General features: G+C 47.4%; 1 protein-coding gene across 1 annotated transcript in view; it reads left to right on the forward strand.

Moving 5' to 3' along the window:
* LOC120031455 (sodium bicarbonate cotransporter 3-like) overlaps positions 1–16,371 on the forward strand; it is an 86,102-nt gene that overhangs the window by 54,313 nt on the left and 15,418 nt on the right. The window contains exons 12-15 of the mRNA XM_038977220.1: positions 2,161–2,335; positions 2,459–2,592; positions 9,182–9,427; positions 16,036–16,141. Of these exons, the coding sequence (XP_038833148.1) occupies positions 2,161–2,335; positions 2,459–2,592; positions 9,182–9,427; positions 16,036–16,141 (661 nt within the window). The remainder of the gene's footprint in view (positions 1–2,160; positions 2,336–2,458; positions 2,593–9,181; positions 9,428–16,035; positions 16,142–16,371) is intronic.

Here is a 16,371-nt window from a genome sequence, read left to right on the forward strand (position 1 = left end):
ACACACACCGTCTACACACCAGTACTCCACAACCCCACACACACACACCGTCTACACACCAGTACTCCACAACCCCACACACACACACCGTCTACACACCAGTACTCCACAACCCCACACACACACACCGTCTACACACCAGTACTCCACAACCCCACACACACACACCGTCTACACACCAGTACTCCACAACCCCACACACACACACCGTCTACACACCAGTACTCCACAACCCCACACACACACACACCGTCTACACACCAGTACTCCACAACCCCCCACACACACACACACCGTCTACACACCAGTACTCCACAACCCCCCACACACACACACACCGTCTACACACCAGTACTCCACAACCCCCCACACACACACACACCGTCTACACACCAGTACTCCACAACCCCCCACACACACACACACCGTCTACACACCAGTACTCCACAACCCCCCACACACACACACACCGTCTACACACCAGTACTCCACAACCCCCCACACACACACACACCGTCTACACACCAGTACTCCACAACCCCCCACACACACACACACCGTCTACACACCAGTACTCCACAACCCCCCACACACACACACACCGTCTACACACCAGTACTCCACAACCCCCCACACACACACACACCGTCTACACACCAGTACTCCACAACCCCCCACACACACACACACCGTCTACACACCAGTACTCCACAACCCCCCACACACACACACACCGTCTACACACCAGTACTCCACAACCCCCCACACACACACACACCGTCTACACACCAGTACTCCACAACCCCCCACACACACACACACCGTCTACACACCAGTACTCCACAACCCCCCACACACACACACACCGTCTACACACCAGTACTCCACAACCCCCCACACACACACACACACCGTCTACACACCAGTACTCCACAACCCCCCACACACACACACACCGTCTACACACCAGTACTCCACAACCCCACACACACACACACCGTCTACACACCAGTACTCCACAACCCCACACACACACACACCGTCTACACACCAGTACTCCACAACCCCACACACACACACACCGTCTACACACCAGTACTCCACAACCCCACACACACACACACCGTCTACACACCAGTACTCCACAACCCCACACACACACACACCGTCTACACACCAGTACTCCACAACCCCACACACACACACACCGTCTACACACCAGTACTCCACAACCCCACACACACACACACCGTCTACACACCAGTACTCCACAACCCCACACACACACACACCGTCTACACACCAGTACTCCACAACCCCACACACACACACACCGTCTACACACCAGTACTCCACAACCCCACACACACACACACCGTCTACACACCAGTACTCCACAACCCCACACACACCGTCTACACACCAGTACTCCACAACCCCACACACACGCTGTCTACACACCAGTACTCCACAACCCCACACACACACGCTGTCTACACATCAAGCCAGAGCTAGTCATGAAGCAGGGTTAAACAGTCAAACCGTTCACTCTCCAATAATACTGAGACCACACCATAGTGTATGTCTAGTTCATGAAAAAGACCAACAATATACTAGATTTCTTTCTGAATCCTTACTTTTACTAACTGGTCTTCAATTGTGCTTATTTCATGGGAACTACTAAGTAGAGTTGTATATTATTGCGCAGCAGTTACTGTGTAATGTTGAGTAATGACATTCTGCTCGTTGAAGAAGTTAGATAGTTAATAACTATGGCATTAAGGGTGACATCACTTTAAAGAGTCTATGCAGGCTTTGGGCATGCTGTTCTTGACCCCTCTCTGAAACATGACCTGAAGAGGAGCCGTGTCTGTGACAATTATTTATGTCTCCTCAGCTGGCACGGTTTCCATTGCTGGCTATATTCCAACTGCCTACTACACTTAGTCTGTCCAGTTTTTTGAGTTGGCTCTGATTTAGAGTTGTCCCCAATATTAAAATTGGCCTCTGATTTAGAGTTGTCCTCAATACTAAAGGTGCAGAGATGATATCACATTTCTCTAGCAATTAAACTATTATTAAAACTCCCTCACTGGCTTCCCTGCTCTCTGACGTCTTCCCTCTCTCTCTCCCCCTCCCTCCCTCTCTCTCCTCTGTCAGGATCTTTGGGGGCCTGGTGATGGATGTAAGGAGGAAAGCTCCGTTCCTGTGGAGAGATATTAGGGATGCTCTGAGCCTGCAGTGCCTGGCCTCTGTACTGTTCCTCTATTGTGCCTGCATGTCCCCTGTCATCACTTTCGGAGGCCTGCTGGGCGAGGCCACCAAGGGAAACATCGTGAGTGATGTCACCAGAAACCCAGATATTGTATTTGTCTACAGTTATTGATGACTTTGCGATAGAAATGTGTAATTGCTCGCCGTCTTTGCCTAATCTCCCCTCACTCTCACTCACACCCAGAGTGCGATCGAGTCGTTGTTCGGGGCGTCTCTGACGGGCGTGGCCTTCTCCATGTTTGCGGGCCAGCCACTCACCATCCTGGGCAGCACCGGACCAGTCCTGATCTTTGAGAAGATCCTCTTCAAGTTCTGCAGGTGAGTGTGCAGGCTACTGCTGGAGCCGTGTCCCAACTGTCTCAAACACCTCCTCAGGGTTCGTATGGTCATGAAAGTCCTGGAATTTTATTGAACCTTTATTTAACTTCTCTGGGATATGTGGGACGGTAGCGTCCCACCTATCCAACAGCCAGTGAAATTGCAGGGCGCCAAATTCAAAACAACAGAAATATCATAATTAAAATTCCTCAAACATACAAGTATTATACACCATTTTAAAGATAAACTTCTCGTTAATCCAGCCAAAGTGTCTGATTTCAAAAAGGATTTACGGCGAAAGCACACCTTGCGATTATGTTAGGTCAGTACATAGCCACTGAAAAGCACAGCCATTTTTCCAGCCAAAGAGAGGAGTAACAAAAAGCAGAAATAGAGTTAAAATGAATCACTAACCTTTGATGATCTTCATCAGATGACACTCATAGGACTTCATGTTACACAATACATGTATGATTTGTTCGGTAAAGTTCATATTTATATCCAAAAATCTGAGTTTAGGCGGGACGCTACTGTCTCACTTGGCCAAAAGTCAGAGAAAATGCAGTGCGCCAAATTCAAATAAAATACTATAAAAATCTAACTTTCATTAAATCACACATGAAAGATACCAAATTAAAGCTACACTGGTTGTGAATCCAGCCAACATGTCAGAATTCAAATAGGCTTTCGGCGAAAGCAAACAATGCTATTTTCTGAGGATAGCAACATTGTAAACAAAGAGAGAAGCATATTTCAACCCTGCAGGCGCGACACAAAACGCAGAAATAAAAATAATATTCATGCCCTACCTTTGACGAGCTTCTGTTGTTGGCACTCCAATATGTCCCATAAACATCACAAATGGTCCTTTTGTTCGATTAATTCCGTCTATATATCCAAAATGTCCATTTATTTGGCGCGTTTGATCCAGAAAACACCGGTTCCAACTTGGCTAAAAAATATCTCAAAGGTTACCTGTAAACTTTGCCAAAACATTTCAAACTACTTTTGTAATACAACTTTAGGTATTTTTTTACGTAAATAATCGATAAAATTGAAGATGGGATGATCTGTGTTCAATACAGGATTAAAACAAACTGTAGCATGCTTTCTGGTTATGTGCCTCAAACAAAAAGTACACTTCACTCGACTCTCGTTCTGAACAGGGCTACTTCTTCATTACACAAAGGAAAAACCCTCAACCAATTTCTAAAGACTGTTGACATCCAGTGGAAGCGGTAGGAACTGCAAGAAGGTCAATTAGAAATCTGGATTCCCAATGAAAATCCATTTGAAAAGACTGACCTAAAAAATAAAATAAAAATCTGAATGGTTTGTCCTCGGGGTTTCGCCTGCTAAATAAATTCTGTTATACTCACAGACATGATTCAAACAGTTTTAGAAACTTGAGTGTTTTCTATCCAAATCTACTAATAATATGCATATCTTATCTTCTGGGGATGCGTAGCTGGCAGTTGAATTTGGGTATGCTTTTCATCCAAACGTGAAAATGCTGCCCCATATCCTAGAGAAGTTAACTAGGCAAGTAAGTTAAGAACAAATTCTTATTTACAATGATGGCCTACCCCGGGCAAACCCTAACCCGGACGATGCTGGGCCAATTGTGCACCGGCTTGTGGGACTCCCAATGACGTCCGGTTGTGATACAGCATGGAATCGAACCAGGGTCTGTAGTGACGCCTCTAGCACTGAGATGCAGTGCCTTAGACCACTGCGCCACTCAGGAGTCTAATATAAGTTGTGTAATTTTAAAATTGGGTTTCCAGGCCTGGAAAAGTTTTGGAAAATGATAAATTCTCAAAACGTTTTCGAAATGTCATGGAAATTCATTTTAAAAAAATTTTTTTTTTTAGGCACCGTTTTACATTTATCAATCAAATAAAAATCTACATATCAGCCAGGATCGGAATGACACTAGCGCGTCGGTGTTTGCGAGCATCATCTGCATAGTGCTAGACTAGTGGGCAGTTGCTCAAGAAGAGCGAGACAGTCAGGACCTTACAGCAGCAGGTAGGCCTAGCCTATAAAATATGATAGAACAAATTAACTAGGTAGCCAATTCAAAACATGTCCTCTATCCTCTAGTTAACTGTTTAGCTATTATTAGCATGTATGAATGTTTTCGTTATCTCCCCAAAAACTTTCCACCGATACTCGCGAATAAGGCCATACAAAGTTGATTTGAACTCTTTTGAACAATTCATGATTCATTTAAACGATTCCAGTTTGGATAAATAAATTATTCGCTTTGCTATTGTATTAGTTGGGATTCGGTTCAATCGTGGTGAATTGGATCATGTGAATCAAAGTAATTATTTGTAAATAGTGAACATTAATTTTAGGAAAAAATATTCTATGTAGCCTTTTTTTTAGATTATGTGGCTGCAATACTTCCTGTTGATTTGGGCATCCAATGTATGGAACATTACAACTCAACTTTGCTGGCTGACTAGCATCTATTAACACTTCTAAGATAAATATGACTAAACAGCTGAATAAAATATTTGTAGCCTACCATAGCCATTTGATCTTTTGAATTAACAAATGATTTCAAAAGACATAACATTTATTTGGTTGTAATGTTGCAATGTTTTACATCAAGGGAGGTCAACCATCCTCCAGGATAGCTACTGAGAGTGCAGGCTTTATTCCAGTCCCCCTCTAACAAACCATTAGAAATAAGATGCTCCATCGGACCTTGATAAACTGGCTCTGACGTGTTTGAGCAGGGCTTGATCAAAAGCCTGCACTACCAGTGGCTCTCCTGTCCTAAGGGTTGACCACATGTTTTATACAGTTTCCTAATACGTATTATAAACTCAGCAAAAAAAGAAATGTCCTCTCACTGTCAACTGCGTTTATTTTCAGCAAACTTAACATGTGTAAATATTTGTATGAACATAACAAGATTCAACAACTGAGACATGTGACTAACAGAAATGGAATAATGTGTCCCTGAACAAAGGGGGGGTCAAAATCAAAAGTAACAGTCAGTACCAGCTGCATTAAGTACTGCAGTGCATCTCCTCCTCAAGCCCTTTTTGCCAGTCCTGTCTGTTCCAGCGACAGTGGGTTTGTGCCCATAGGCGACGTTGTTGCCAGTGATGTCGGGTGAGGACCTGCCTTAGAACAGGCCTACAAGCCCTCAGTCCAGCCTCTCTCAGCCTATTGCGGACAGTCTGAGCACTGATGGAGGGATTGTGCGTTCCTGGTGTAACTCGGGCAGTTGTTGTTGCCATCCTGTACCTGTCCCGCAGGTGTGATGTTCGGATGTACCGATCCTGTGCAGGTGTTGTTTCACGTGGTCTGCCATTGCGAGGATGATAAGCTGTCCGTCATGTCTCCTTGTGGTGTGGTCTTAGGCGTCTCACAGTACGGACGTTGCAATTTATTGCCCTGGCCAAATCTGCAGTCCTCATGCCTCCTTGCAGCATGCCTAAGGCACGTTCACGCAGATGAGAAGGGACCCTGGGCATCTTTCTTTTAGTTTATTTCAGAGTCAGTAGAAAGGCCTCTTTAGTGTCCTAAGTTTTCTTAAATGTGACCTTAATTGCCTATTGTCTGTAAGCTGCTAGTGTCTTAACGACCGTTCCACAGGTGCATGTTCATTAAACAAGCATGGGAAACAGTGTTTAAACCCTTTACAATGAAGATCTGTGAAGTTATTTGGATTTTTACTAATTATCTTTGAAAGACAGGGTCCTGAAAAAGGGACGTTTCTTTTTTTGCTGAGTTTACTTTGTGGGGGGGTTAAGTGCCTTGCTTAACAACAGGACATGGTACATGGGATCAGAGAGCAGCCTCCCAGTGTTACCACATTACGCTGACGACAGGAGATTGTATATGGGATCAGAGACTGACTTTTTTATACATACATAGAGACGCCGCCAATTGTTGGTTGACGGAAATGTTAAGTCATGGAGACGTCATGAAATTCCATGTGTCAGAATATGAACCCTGCCTCTTTCTCGTCTCCTTTCCTTCCTCAAACACCTCCTCTTGTCACCTTTCCTTTTCTTGTCTCCTTTCCCTCCTAAGAACACCTTCTCTTGTCTCCTTTCCTTCCTTCATCTGGAAGGATTTGATGAGCAATATGATGGGAACCTATACAGTCCAGCACTAACAACAAATTTAAAGGTGGTCTGCAACTTGAAAGCCTGTTCACATTGTAAAGGTACAGGGCTGGTGGCCAGACTACTGTAAACCAGATCTGGAAATGGTGTTACTATAGCGCCATCTGCTGGTAAAGAGAAGACTGACACCTACACTCAACTGAAACAGAAGAGGACCATCGTCTGTAATCAAGTTGTGGTGTATAATGGTATTAGCCCCAAGTACTCAAGGAGAAAAGATCATGCCATGGGTTAAGATAAATTATCTTTCATCTACTGGACAATAACTGATGTTCCCACTGGAGGTAAGCGGTATGAGCTAAACGCCCAGTCTAATATGCAGAATATTTTATTTTATTTAACCTTGTTTAACTAGGCAAGTCAGTTAAGAACAAGTTCTTATTTATAATGACGGAATAAGCAGACTTTCACCTCAATGTTATTTTTAATTCAACCAATGATTTAACAAGTTGAAAACAATGCTACTGTGTATGTACACCTCTGTCTCTGGTTGATGTGTCATGGGGAAGAGGAGGGATGTAGGTCTGTCTCTGGTTGCTGTGTCATGGGGAAGAGGAGGGATGTAGGTCTGTCTCTGGTTGCTGTGTCATGGGGAAGAGGAGGGATGTAGATCTGTCTCTGGTTGCTGTGTCATGGGGAAGAGGAGGGATGTAGATCTGTCTCTGGTTGCTGTGTCATGGGGAAGAGGAGGGATGTAGGTCTGTCTCTGGTTGCTGTGTCATGGGGAAGAGGAGGGATGTAGGTCTGTCTCTGGTTGCTGTGTCATGGGGAAGAGGAGGGATGTAGGTCTGTCTCTGGTTGCTGTGTCATGGGGAAGAGGAGGGATGTAGGTCTGTCTCTGGTTGCTGTGTCATGGGGAAGAGGAGGGATGTAGGTCTGTCTCTGGTTGCTGTGTCATGGGGAAGAGGAGGGATGTAGGTCTGTCTCTGGTTGCTGTGTCATGGGGAAGAGGAGGAAGCCGCTGTGGTGGTTGGCGTTGTCCCAGACCTGGGTGCTGGCCCACAGCATCATTTGCAGACTGTCTCCCTCCTCCAGCAGCAAAGTGGCTCCGTTAGACGCCGTGTCGCTGCCCTCGCCGGACGGACTCTTGTGAGCGGCCAGAATGACTTTGCCACCGTTCTTATACAGCATGGAGCTCAAGGTGAAGTCTGTAGGAGCGTTGGCCGTGAACCGGATGTTGTGGACTCCACGAACCGGAGCCGTGAATTCACCTGAGAGGACAGGGTTGTTTTTAACAGGGGAAGAATGAGGAGAGGGTTAAAGTGTGTGTGTGTTTCCTGTCTCTACGTTGTATGCACCACCAACATTTATCAAGACCTCTCTGTAGACCAGCTTTTTGTTAAAGTCTCCTGCCTTTTGGAGTCTATTGCCTCCCAGTGATGCTGCGAACGCCACCTTAGGAATGTCTGTGGAATGCACATTTCATTCATTTATCAACACATCAATATTCCAGATCACATACCAGTGGTTGTCATGTAATTGTCTACGTATCTGCGTGTGTGCAACCTCACCACATTCTTATCAGTTACCACACTCCACACAACAGATGATGCTTTCTCACCTTTCAGTGCCTGCAGCTCTTTCTCCATGGATTCCATTCTCTCTCTCATAGCTAGAAACAAGGAGAATACACAGCCACTTTCACTGTAGAAACATCTATCTTTATACACACCCCCACTCTCTCTTCCACTGCACATACACAGTGGCAATTCAGGCTTACACACACACAACCTCAATTGTCACAGCATAATGTTTCCCAGGTCCATCTTACCGAGCACGCTGGCTGTTAGGTCAGACTTGGCCTTCAGCTCTGCCACAGTGTCCATGATCTGTCTGAACATGGAGGGGATGTCCTGGTCCCCCCAGGTGGGCTGAGCTGTGACCCACAGAGACAGCCAGGCCAGGGCCAGCAGTGGAAGGCTGCAGGGTGCCATTATAGCTCTCCTCTGTGTGTGTGATCAACAGGGTCGCAGAGAGAAGAGGAAGAATGTAACATGGCCCACACTCTCCTGAGCTCTTATAGAGACAGACAAACACCCACTCTCTGTCATACATACACACACACACAGAGATGTTACAAGCAAACAGAAATTCCCTGAGTCATTGCTTTTTCTTAACCTAGTTCTTCAATAAGGTAAATAGTGTATGTCCCCGTCCCCCCCAGTCTGGAAATCCAGACCTTGTGTACCTGGTCAGGGTTCAAGAGGTGACCTGATCTAGTATTGCTGAATCAGGCCAAAATGACTTTTCAGGATGAGGGTTGTTGCTTATTCAGTTTTAGGATTCCTACTTCTGTAAGTTTGAAATTATTTCTCTTTTTTGTGACATATCAGGGTTGTATAGGACCAATGCCAGTACTTTAAGTTGTCCATATGAGTTTAGTATTGTGTGTGTGTTGTCTCCCTAACCCTCTGTCCCCATCTCCCCTTGTCCAGTGACTACGACCTGTCCTACCTGTCCTTGAGGACCAGCATCGGCCTGTGGACGGCCTTCCTGTGCCTCGTCCTGGTTGCCACGGACGCTAGCTCCCTGGTCTGTTACATCACCCGCTTCACGGAGGAAGCCTTCGCAGCGCTCATCTGCATCATCTTCATCTACGAGGCCCTGGAGAAGCTGGTTCACCTGGGGGAACTCTACCCCATCAACATGAACAACAAGCTGGACAACCTCACCTTCTACATGTAAGAACGCTGAGCTACAACCTCAACGCTGAGCTACGACCTCACCTTCTACATGTTAGAACGCTGAGCTACGACCTCACCTTCTACATGTTAAAACGCTGAGCTACGACCTCACCTTCTACATGTTAGAACGCTGAGCTACGACCTCACCTTCTACATGTTAGAACGCTGAGCTACGACCTCACCTTCTACATGTTAGAACGCTGAGCTACGACCTCACCTTCTACATGTTAGAACGCTGAGCTACAACCTCAACGCTGAGCTACGACCTCACCTTCTACATGTTAGAACGCTGAGCTACGACCTCACCTTCTACATGTTAAAACGCTGAGCTACGACCTCACCTTCTACATGTTAGAACGCTGAGCTACGACCTCACCTTCTACATGTTAGAACGCTGAGCTACGACCTCACCTTCTACATGTTAGAACGCTGAGCTACGACCTCACCTTCTACATGTAAGAACGCTGAGCTACGACCTCACCTTCTACATGTTAGAACGCTGAGCTACGACCTCACCTTCTACATGTTAGAACGCTGAGCTACGACCTCACCTTCTACATGTTAGAACGCTGAGCTACGACCTCACCTTCTACATGTTAAAACGCTGAGCTACGACCTCACCTTCTACATGTTAAAACGCTGAGCTACGACCTCACCTTCTACATGTTAGAACGCTGAGCTACGACCTCACCTTCTACATGTTAAAACGCTGAGCTACGACCTCACCTTCTACATGTTAAAACGCTGAGCTACGACCTCACCTTCTACATGTTAGAACGCTGAGCTACGACCTCACCTTCTACATGTAAGAACGCTGAGCTACAACCTCAACGCTGAGCTACGACCTCACCTTCTACATGTTAGAACGCTGAGCTACGACCTCACCTTCTACATGTTAAAACGCTGAGCTACGACCTCACCTTCTACATGTTAGAACGCTGAGCTACGACCTCACCTTCTACATGTTAGAACGCTGAGCTACGACCTCACCTTCTACATGTTAGAACGCTGAGCTACGACCTCACCTTCTACATGTTAGAACGCTGAGCTACGACCTCACCTTCTACATGTTAGAACGCTGAGCTACGACCTCACCTTCTACATGTTAGAACGCTGAGCTACGACCTCACCTTCTACATGTTAGAACGCTAAGCTACGACCTCACCTTCTACATGTTAGAACGCTGAGCTACGACCTCACCTTCTACATGTTAGAACGCTGAGCTACGACCTCACCTTCTACATGTTAGAACGCTGAGCTACGACCTCACCTTCTACATGTTAGAACGCTGAGCTACGACCTCACCTTCTACATGTTAGAACGCTGAGCTACGACCTCACCTTCTACATGTTAGAACGCTGAGCTACGACCTCACCTTCTACATGTTAGAACGCTGAGCTACGACCTCACCTTCTACATGTAAGAACGCTGAGCTACGACCTCACCTTCTACATGTTAGAACGCTGAGCTACGACCTCACCTTCTACATGTAAGAACGCTGAGCTACGACCTCACCTTCTACATGTTAGAACGCTGAGCTACGACCTCACCTTCTACATGTAAGAACGCTGAGCTACGACCTCACCTTCTACATGTAAGAACGCTGAGCTACGACCTCACCTTCTACATGTTAGAACGCTGAGCTACGACCTCACCTTCTACATGTAAGAACGCTGAGCTACGACCTCACCTTCTACATGTAAGAACGCTGAGCTACGACCTCACCTTCTACATGTTAGAACGCTGAGCTACGACCTCACCTTCTACATGTTAGAACGCTGAGCTACGACCTCACCTTCTACATGTTAGAACGCTGAGCTACGACCTCACCTTCTACATGTTAGAACGCTGAGCTACGACCTCACCTTCTACATGTTAGAACGCTGAGCTACGACCTCACCTTCTACATGTTAGAACGCTGAGCTACGACCTCACCTTCTACATGTTAGAACGCTGAGCTACGACCTCACCTTCTACATGTTAGAACGCTGAGCTACGACCTCACCTTCTACATGTTAGAACGCTGAGCTACGACCTCACCTTCTACATGTTAGAACGCTGAGCTACGACCTCACCTTCTACATGTTAGAACGCTGAGCTACGACCACACCTTCTACATGTAAGAACGCTGAGCTACGACCTCACCTTCTACATGTTAGAACGCTGAGCTACGACCTCACCTTCTACATGTTAGAACGCTGAGCTACGACCTCACCTTCTACATGTTAGAACGCTGAGCTACGACCTCACCTTCTACATGTTAGAACGCTGAGCTACGACCTCACCTTCTACATGTAAGAACGCTGAGCTACGACCTCACCTTCTACATGTAAGAACGCTGAGCTACGACCTCACCTTCTACATGTAAGAACGCTGAGCTACGACCTCACCTTCTACATGTTAGAACGCTGAGCTACGACCTCACCTTCTACATGTTAGAACGCTGAGCTACGACCTCACCTTCTACATGTTAGAACGCTGAGCTACGACCTCACCTTCTACATGTTAGAACGCTGAGCTACGACCTCACCTTCTACGTGTTAGAACGCTGAGCTACGACCTTGTACATAGTTCAAAGGAAGTGTACTCTGCACATCCAAACTACCTCAGGTGTTTTAGTTAGGTCAGTTGTAGTAGGGGTGATGGTTAGGTCAGTTGTAGTAGGGGTGATGGTTAGGTCAGTTGTAGGAGGGGTGAGTGATGGTTAGGTCAGTTGTAGGAGGGGTGAGGGATAGTTAGGTCAGTTGTAGGAGGGGTGAGGGATAGTTAGGTCAGTTGTAGGAGGGGTGAGGGATGGTTAGGTCAGTTGTAGGAGGGGTGAGGGATGGTTAGGTCAGTTGTAGTAAGGGTGAGGGATGGTTAGGTCAGTTGTAGTAGGGGTGAGGGATGGTTAAGTCAGTTGTAGTAGGGGTGAGGGATGGTTAGGTCAGTTGTAGTAGGGGTGAAGGATGGTTAGGTCAGTTGTAGTAGGGGTGAGGGATGGTTAGGTCAGTTGTAGTAGGGGTGAGGGATGGTTAGGTCAGTTGTAGTAGGGGTGAGGGATGGTTAGGTCAGTTGTAGTAGGGGTGAGGGATGGTTAGGTCAGTTGTAGTAGGGGTGAGGGATGGTTAGGTCAGTTGTAGTAGGGGTGAGGGATGGTTAGGTCAGTTGTAGTAGGGGTGAGGGATGATTAGGTCAGTTGTAGTAGGGGTGAGGGATGGTTAGGTCAGTTGTAGTAGGGGTGAGGGATGGGTAGGTCAGTTGTAGTAGGGGTGAGGGATGGGTAGGTCAGTTGTAGTAGGGGTGAGGGATGGGTAGGTCAGTTGTAGTAGGGGTGAGGGATGGTTAGGTCAGTTGTAGTAGGGGTGAGGGATGGTTAGGTCAGTTGTAGTAGGGGTGAGGGATGGTTAGGTCAGTTGTAGTAGGGGTGAGGGATGGTTAGGTCAGTTGTAGTAGGGGTGAGGGATGGTTAGGTCAGTTGTAGTAGGGGTGAGGGGTGGTTAGGTCAGTTGTAGTAGGGGTGAGGGGTGGTTAGGTCAGTTGTAGTAGGGGTGAGGGATGGTTAGGTCAGTTGTAGTAGGGGTGAGGGATGGTTAGGTCAGTTGTAGTAGGGGTGAGGGATGGTTAGGTCAGTTGTAGTAGGGGTGAGGGATGGTTAGGTCAGTTGTAGTAGGGGTGAGGGATGGTTAGGTCAGTTGTAGTAGGGGTGAGGGATGGTTAGGTCAGTTGTAGTAGGGGTGAGGGATGGTTAGGTCAGTTGTAGTAGGGGTGAGTGATAGTTAGGTCAGTTGTAGTAGGGGTGAGGGATGGTTAGGTCAGTTGTAGTAGGGGTGAGGGATGGTTAGGTCAGTTGTAGTAGGGGTGAGGGATGGTTAGGTCAGTTGTAGTAGGGGTGAGGGATGGTTAGGTCAGTTGTAGGAGGGGTGAGGGATGGTTAGGTCAGTTGTAGGAGGGGTGAGGGATGGTTAGGTCAGTTGTAGTAGGGGTGAGGGATGGTTAGGTCAGTTGTAGTAGGGGTGAGGGATGGTTAGGTCAGTTGTAGTAGGGGTGAGGGATGGTTAGGTCAGTTGTAGTAGGGGTGAGGGATGGTTAGGTCAGTTGTAGTAGGGGTGAGAGATGGTTAGGTCAGTTGTAGTAGGGGTGAGGGATGGTTAGGTCAGTTGTAGTAGGGGTGAGGGATGGTTAGGTCAGTTGTAGTAGGGGTGAGTGATAGTTAGGTCAGTTGTAGTAGGGGTGAGGGATGGTTAGGTCAGTTGTAGTAGGGGTGAGTGATGGTTAGGTCAGTTGTAGTAGGGGTGAGTGATAGTTAGGTCAGTTGTAGTAGGGGTGAGGGATGGTTAGGTCAGTTGTAGTAGGGGTGAGGGGTGGTTAGGTCAGTTGTAGTAGGGGTGAGGGGTGGTTAGGTCAGTTGTAGTAGGGGTGAGAGATGGTTAGGTCAGTTGTAGTAGGGGTGAGGGATGGTTAGGTCAGTTGTAGTAGGGGTGAGGGATGGTTAGGTCAGTTGTAGTAGGGGTGAGGGATGGTTAGGTCAGTTGTAGTAGGGGTGAGTGATGGTTAGGTCAGTTGTAGTAGGGGTGAGGGATGGTTAGGTCAGTTGTAGTAGGGGTGAGTGATGGTTAGGTCAGTTGTAGTAGGGGTGAGTGATGGTTAGGTCAGTTGTAGTAGGGGTGAGGGATGGTTAGGTCAGTTGTAGTAGGGGTGAGGGATGGTTAGGTCAGTTGTAGTAGGGGTGAGGGATGGTTAGGTCAGTTGTAGTAGGGGTGAGGGATGGTTAGGTCAGTTGTAGTAGGGGTGAGGGATGGTTAGGTCAGTTGTAGTAGGGGTGAGGGATGGTTAGGTCAGTTGTAGTAGGGGTGAGGGATGGTTAGGTCAGTTGTAGTAGGGGTGAGTGATGGTTATGTCAGTTGTAGTAGGGGTGAGGGATGGTTAGGTCAGTTGTAGTAGGGGTGAGTGATAGTTAGGTCAGTTGTAGTAGGGGTGAGGGATGGTTAGGTCAGTTGTAGTAGGGGTGAGGGATGGTTAGGTCAGTTGTAGTAGGGGTGAGGGATGGTTAGGTCAGTTGTAGTAGGGGTGAGGGATGGTTAGGTCAGTTGTAGGAGGGGTGAGGGATGGTTAGGTCAGTTGTAGTAGGGGTGAGGGATGGTTAGGTCAGTTGTAGTAGGGGTGAGGGATGGTTAGGTCAGTTGTAGTAGGGGTGAGGGATGGTTAGGTCAGTTGTAGTAGGGGTGAGGGATGGTTAGGTCAGTTGTAGTAGGGGTGAGAGATGGTTAGGTCAGTTGTAGTAGGGGTGAGGGATGGTTAGGTCAGTTGTAGTAGGGGTGAGGGATGGTTAGGTCAGTTGTAGTAGGGGTGAGGGATGGTTAGGTCAGTTGTAGTAGGGGTGAGTGATAGTTAGGTCAGTTGTAGTAGGGGTGAGGGATGGTTAGGTCAGTTGTAGTAGGGGTGAGTGATGGTTAGGTCAGTTGTAGTAGGGGTGAGTGATAGTTAGGTCAGTTGTAGTAGGGGTGAGGGATGGTTAGGTCAGTTGTAGTAGGGGTGAGGGGTGGTTAGGTCAGTTGTAGTAGGGGTGAGTGATGGTTAGGTCAGTTGTAGTAGGGGTGAGGGATGGTTAGGTCAGTTGTAGTAGGGGTGAGTGATGGTTAGGTCAGTTGTAGTAGGGGTGAGGGATGGTTAGGTCAGTTGTAGTAGGGGTGAGGGATGGTTAGGTCAGTTGTAGTAGGGGTGAGGGGTGGTTAGGTCAGTTGTAGTAGGGGTGAGTGATGGTTAGGTCAGTTGTAGTAGGGGTGAGGGATGGTTAGGTCAGTTGTAGTAGGGGTGAGGGATGGTTAGGTCAGTTGTAGTAGGGGTGAGGGATGGTTAGGTCAGTTGTAGTAGGGGTGAGGGATGGTTAGGTCAGTTGTAGTAGGGGTGAGTGATGGTTAGGTCAGTTGTAGTAGGGGTGAGGGATGGTTAGGTCAGTTGTAGTAGGGGTGAGGGATGGTTAGGTCAGTTGTAGTAGGGGTAAGTGATGGTTAGGTCAGTTGTAGTAGGGGTGAGGGATGGTTAGGTCAGTTGTAGTAGGGGTGAGGGATGGTTAGGTCAGTTGTAGTAGGGGTGAGGGATGGTTAGGTCAGTTGTAGTAGGGGTGAGGGGTGGTTAGGTCAGTTGTAGTAGGGGTGAGTGATGGTTAGGTCAGTTGTAGTAGGGGTGAGTGATGGTTAGGTCAGTTGTAGTAGGGGTGAGGGATGGTTAGGTCAGTTGTAGTAGGGGTGAGTGATAGTTAGGTCAGTTGTAGGAGGGGTGAGGGATGGTTAGGTCAGTTGTAGTAGGGGTGAGGGATGGTTAGGTCAGTTGTAGTAGGGGAGAGTGATGGTTAGGTCAGTTGTAGTAGGGGTGAGGGATGGTTAGGTCAGTTGTAGTAGGGGTGAGTGATAGTTAGGTCAGTTGTAGTAGGGGTGAGGGATGGTTAGGTCAGTTGTAGTAGGGGTGAGGGATGGTTAGGTCAGTTGTAGTAGGGGTGAGGGATGGTTAGGTCAGTTGTAGTAGGGGTGAGGGATGGTTAGGTCAGTTGTAGTAGGGGTGAGGGATGGTTAGGTCAGTTGTAGGAGGGGTGAACGGTGTCGGTTAATGTTCAGTCTCTGTCTCAGATGTCAATGTTCTCCGCCGGTTAACGCCACGCCTGAGATCCAGCAGGTCTGGAACCACAGCGGGGTCGCACCAGAATCCATATCTTGGACCCAACTGGATGTCGATGTAAGTTGTGTGTGTTTTTCTGTGTGTCTGTGTTTGTGTGTGTGTCTTTCCTTGTGTCTGTCTGTGTTTGTGTGTCTGTGTTTGTGTGTGTTTTTCCGTGTGTTTGCGTGTGTTTTTCCGTGTGTCTGTGTTTGCATGTGTGTTTTTCCGTGTGTCTGTCTTTGTGTGTCTGTGTTTGCGTGTGTGTTTTTCCGTGTGTCTGTGTTTGCGTGTGTGTTTTTCCGTGTGTC

This window comes from Salvelinus namaycush, chromosome 37 (assembly GCF_016432855.1).
Source record: "Salvelinus namaycush isolate Seneca chromosome 37, SaNama_1.0, whole genome shotgun sequence".
Classification (NCBI taxonomy): Eukaryota; Metazoa; Chordata; class Actinopteri; order Salmoniformes; family Salmonidae; genus Salvelinus; species Salvelinus namaycush.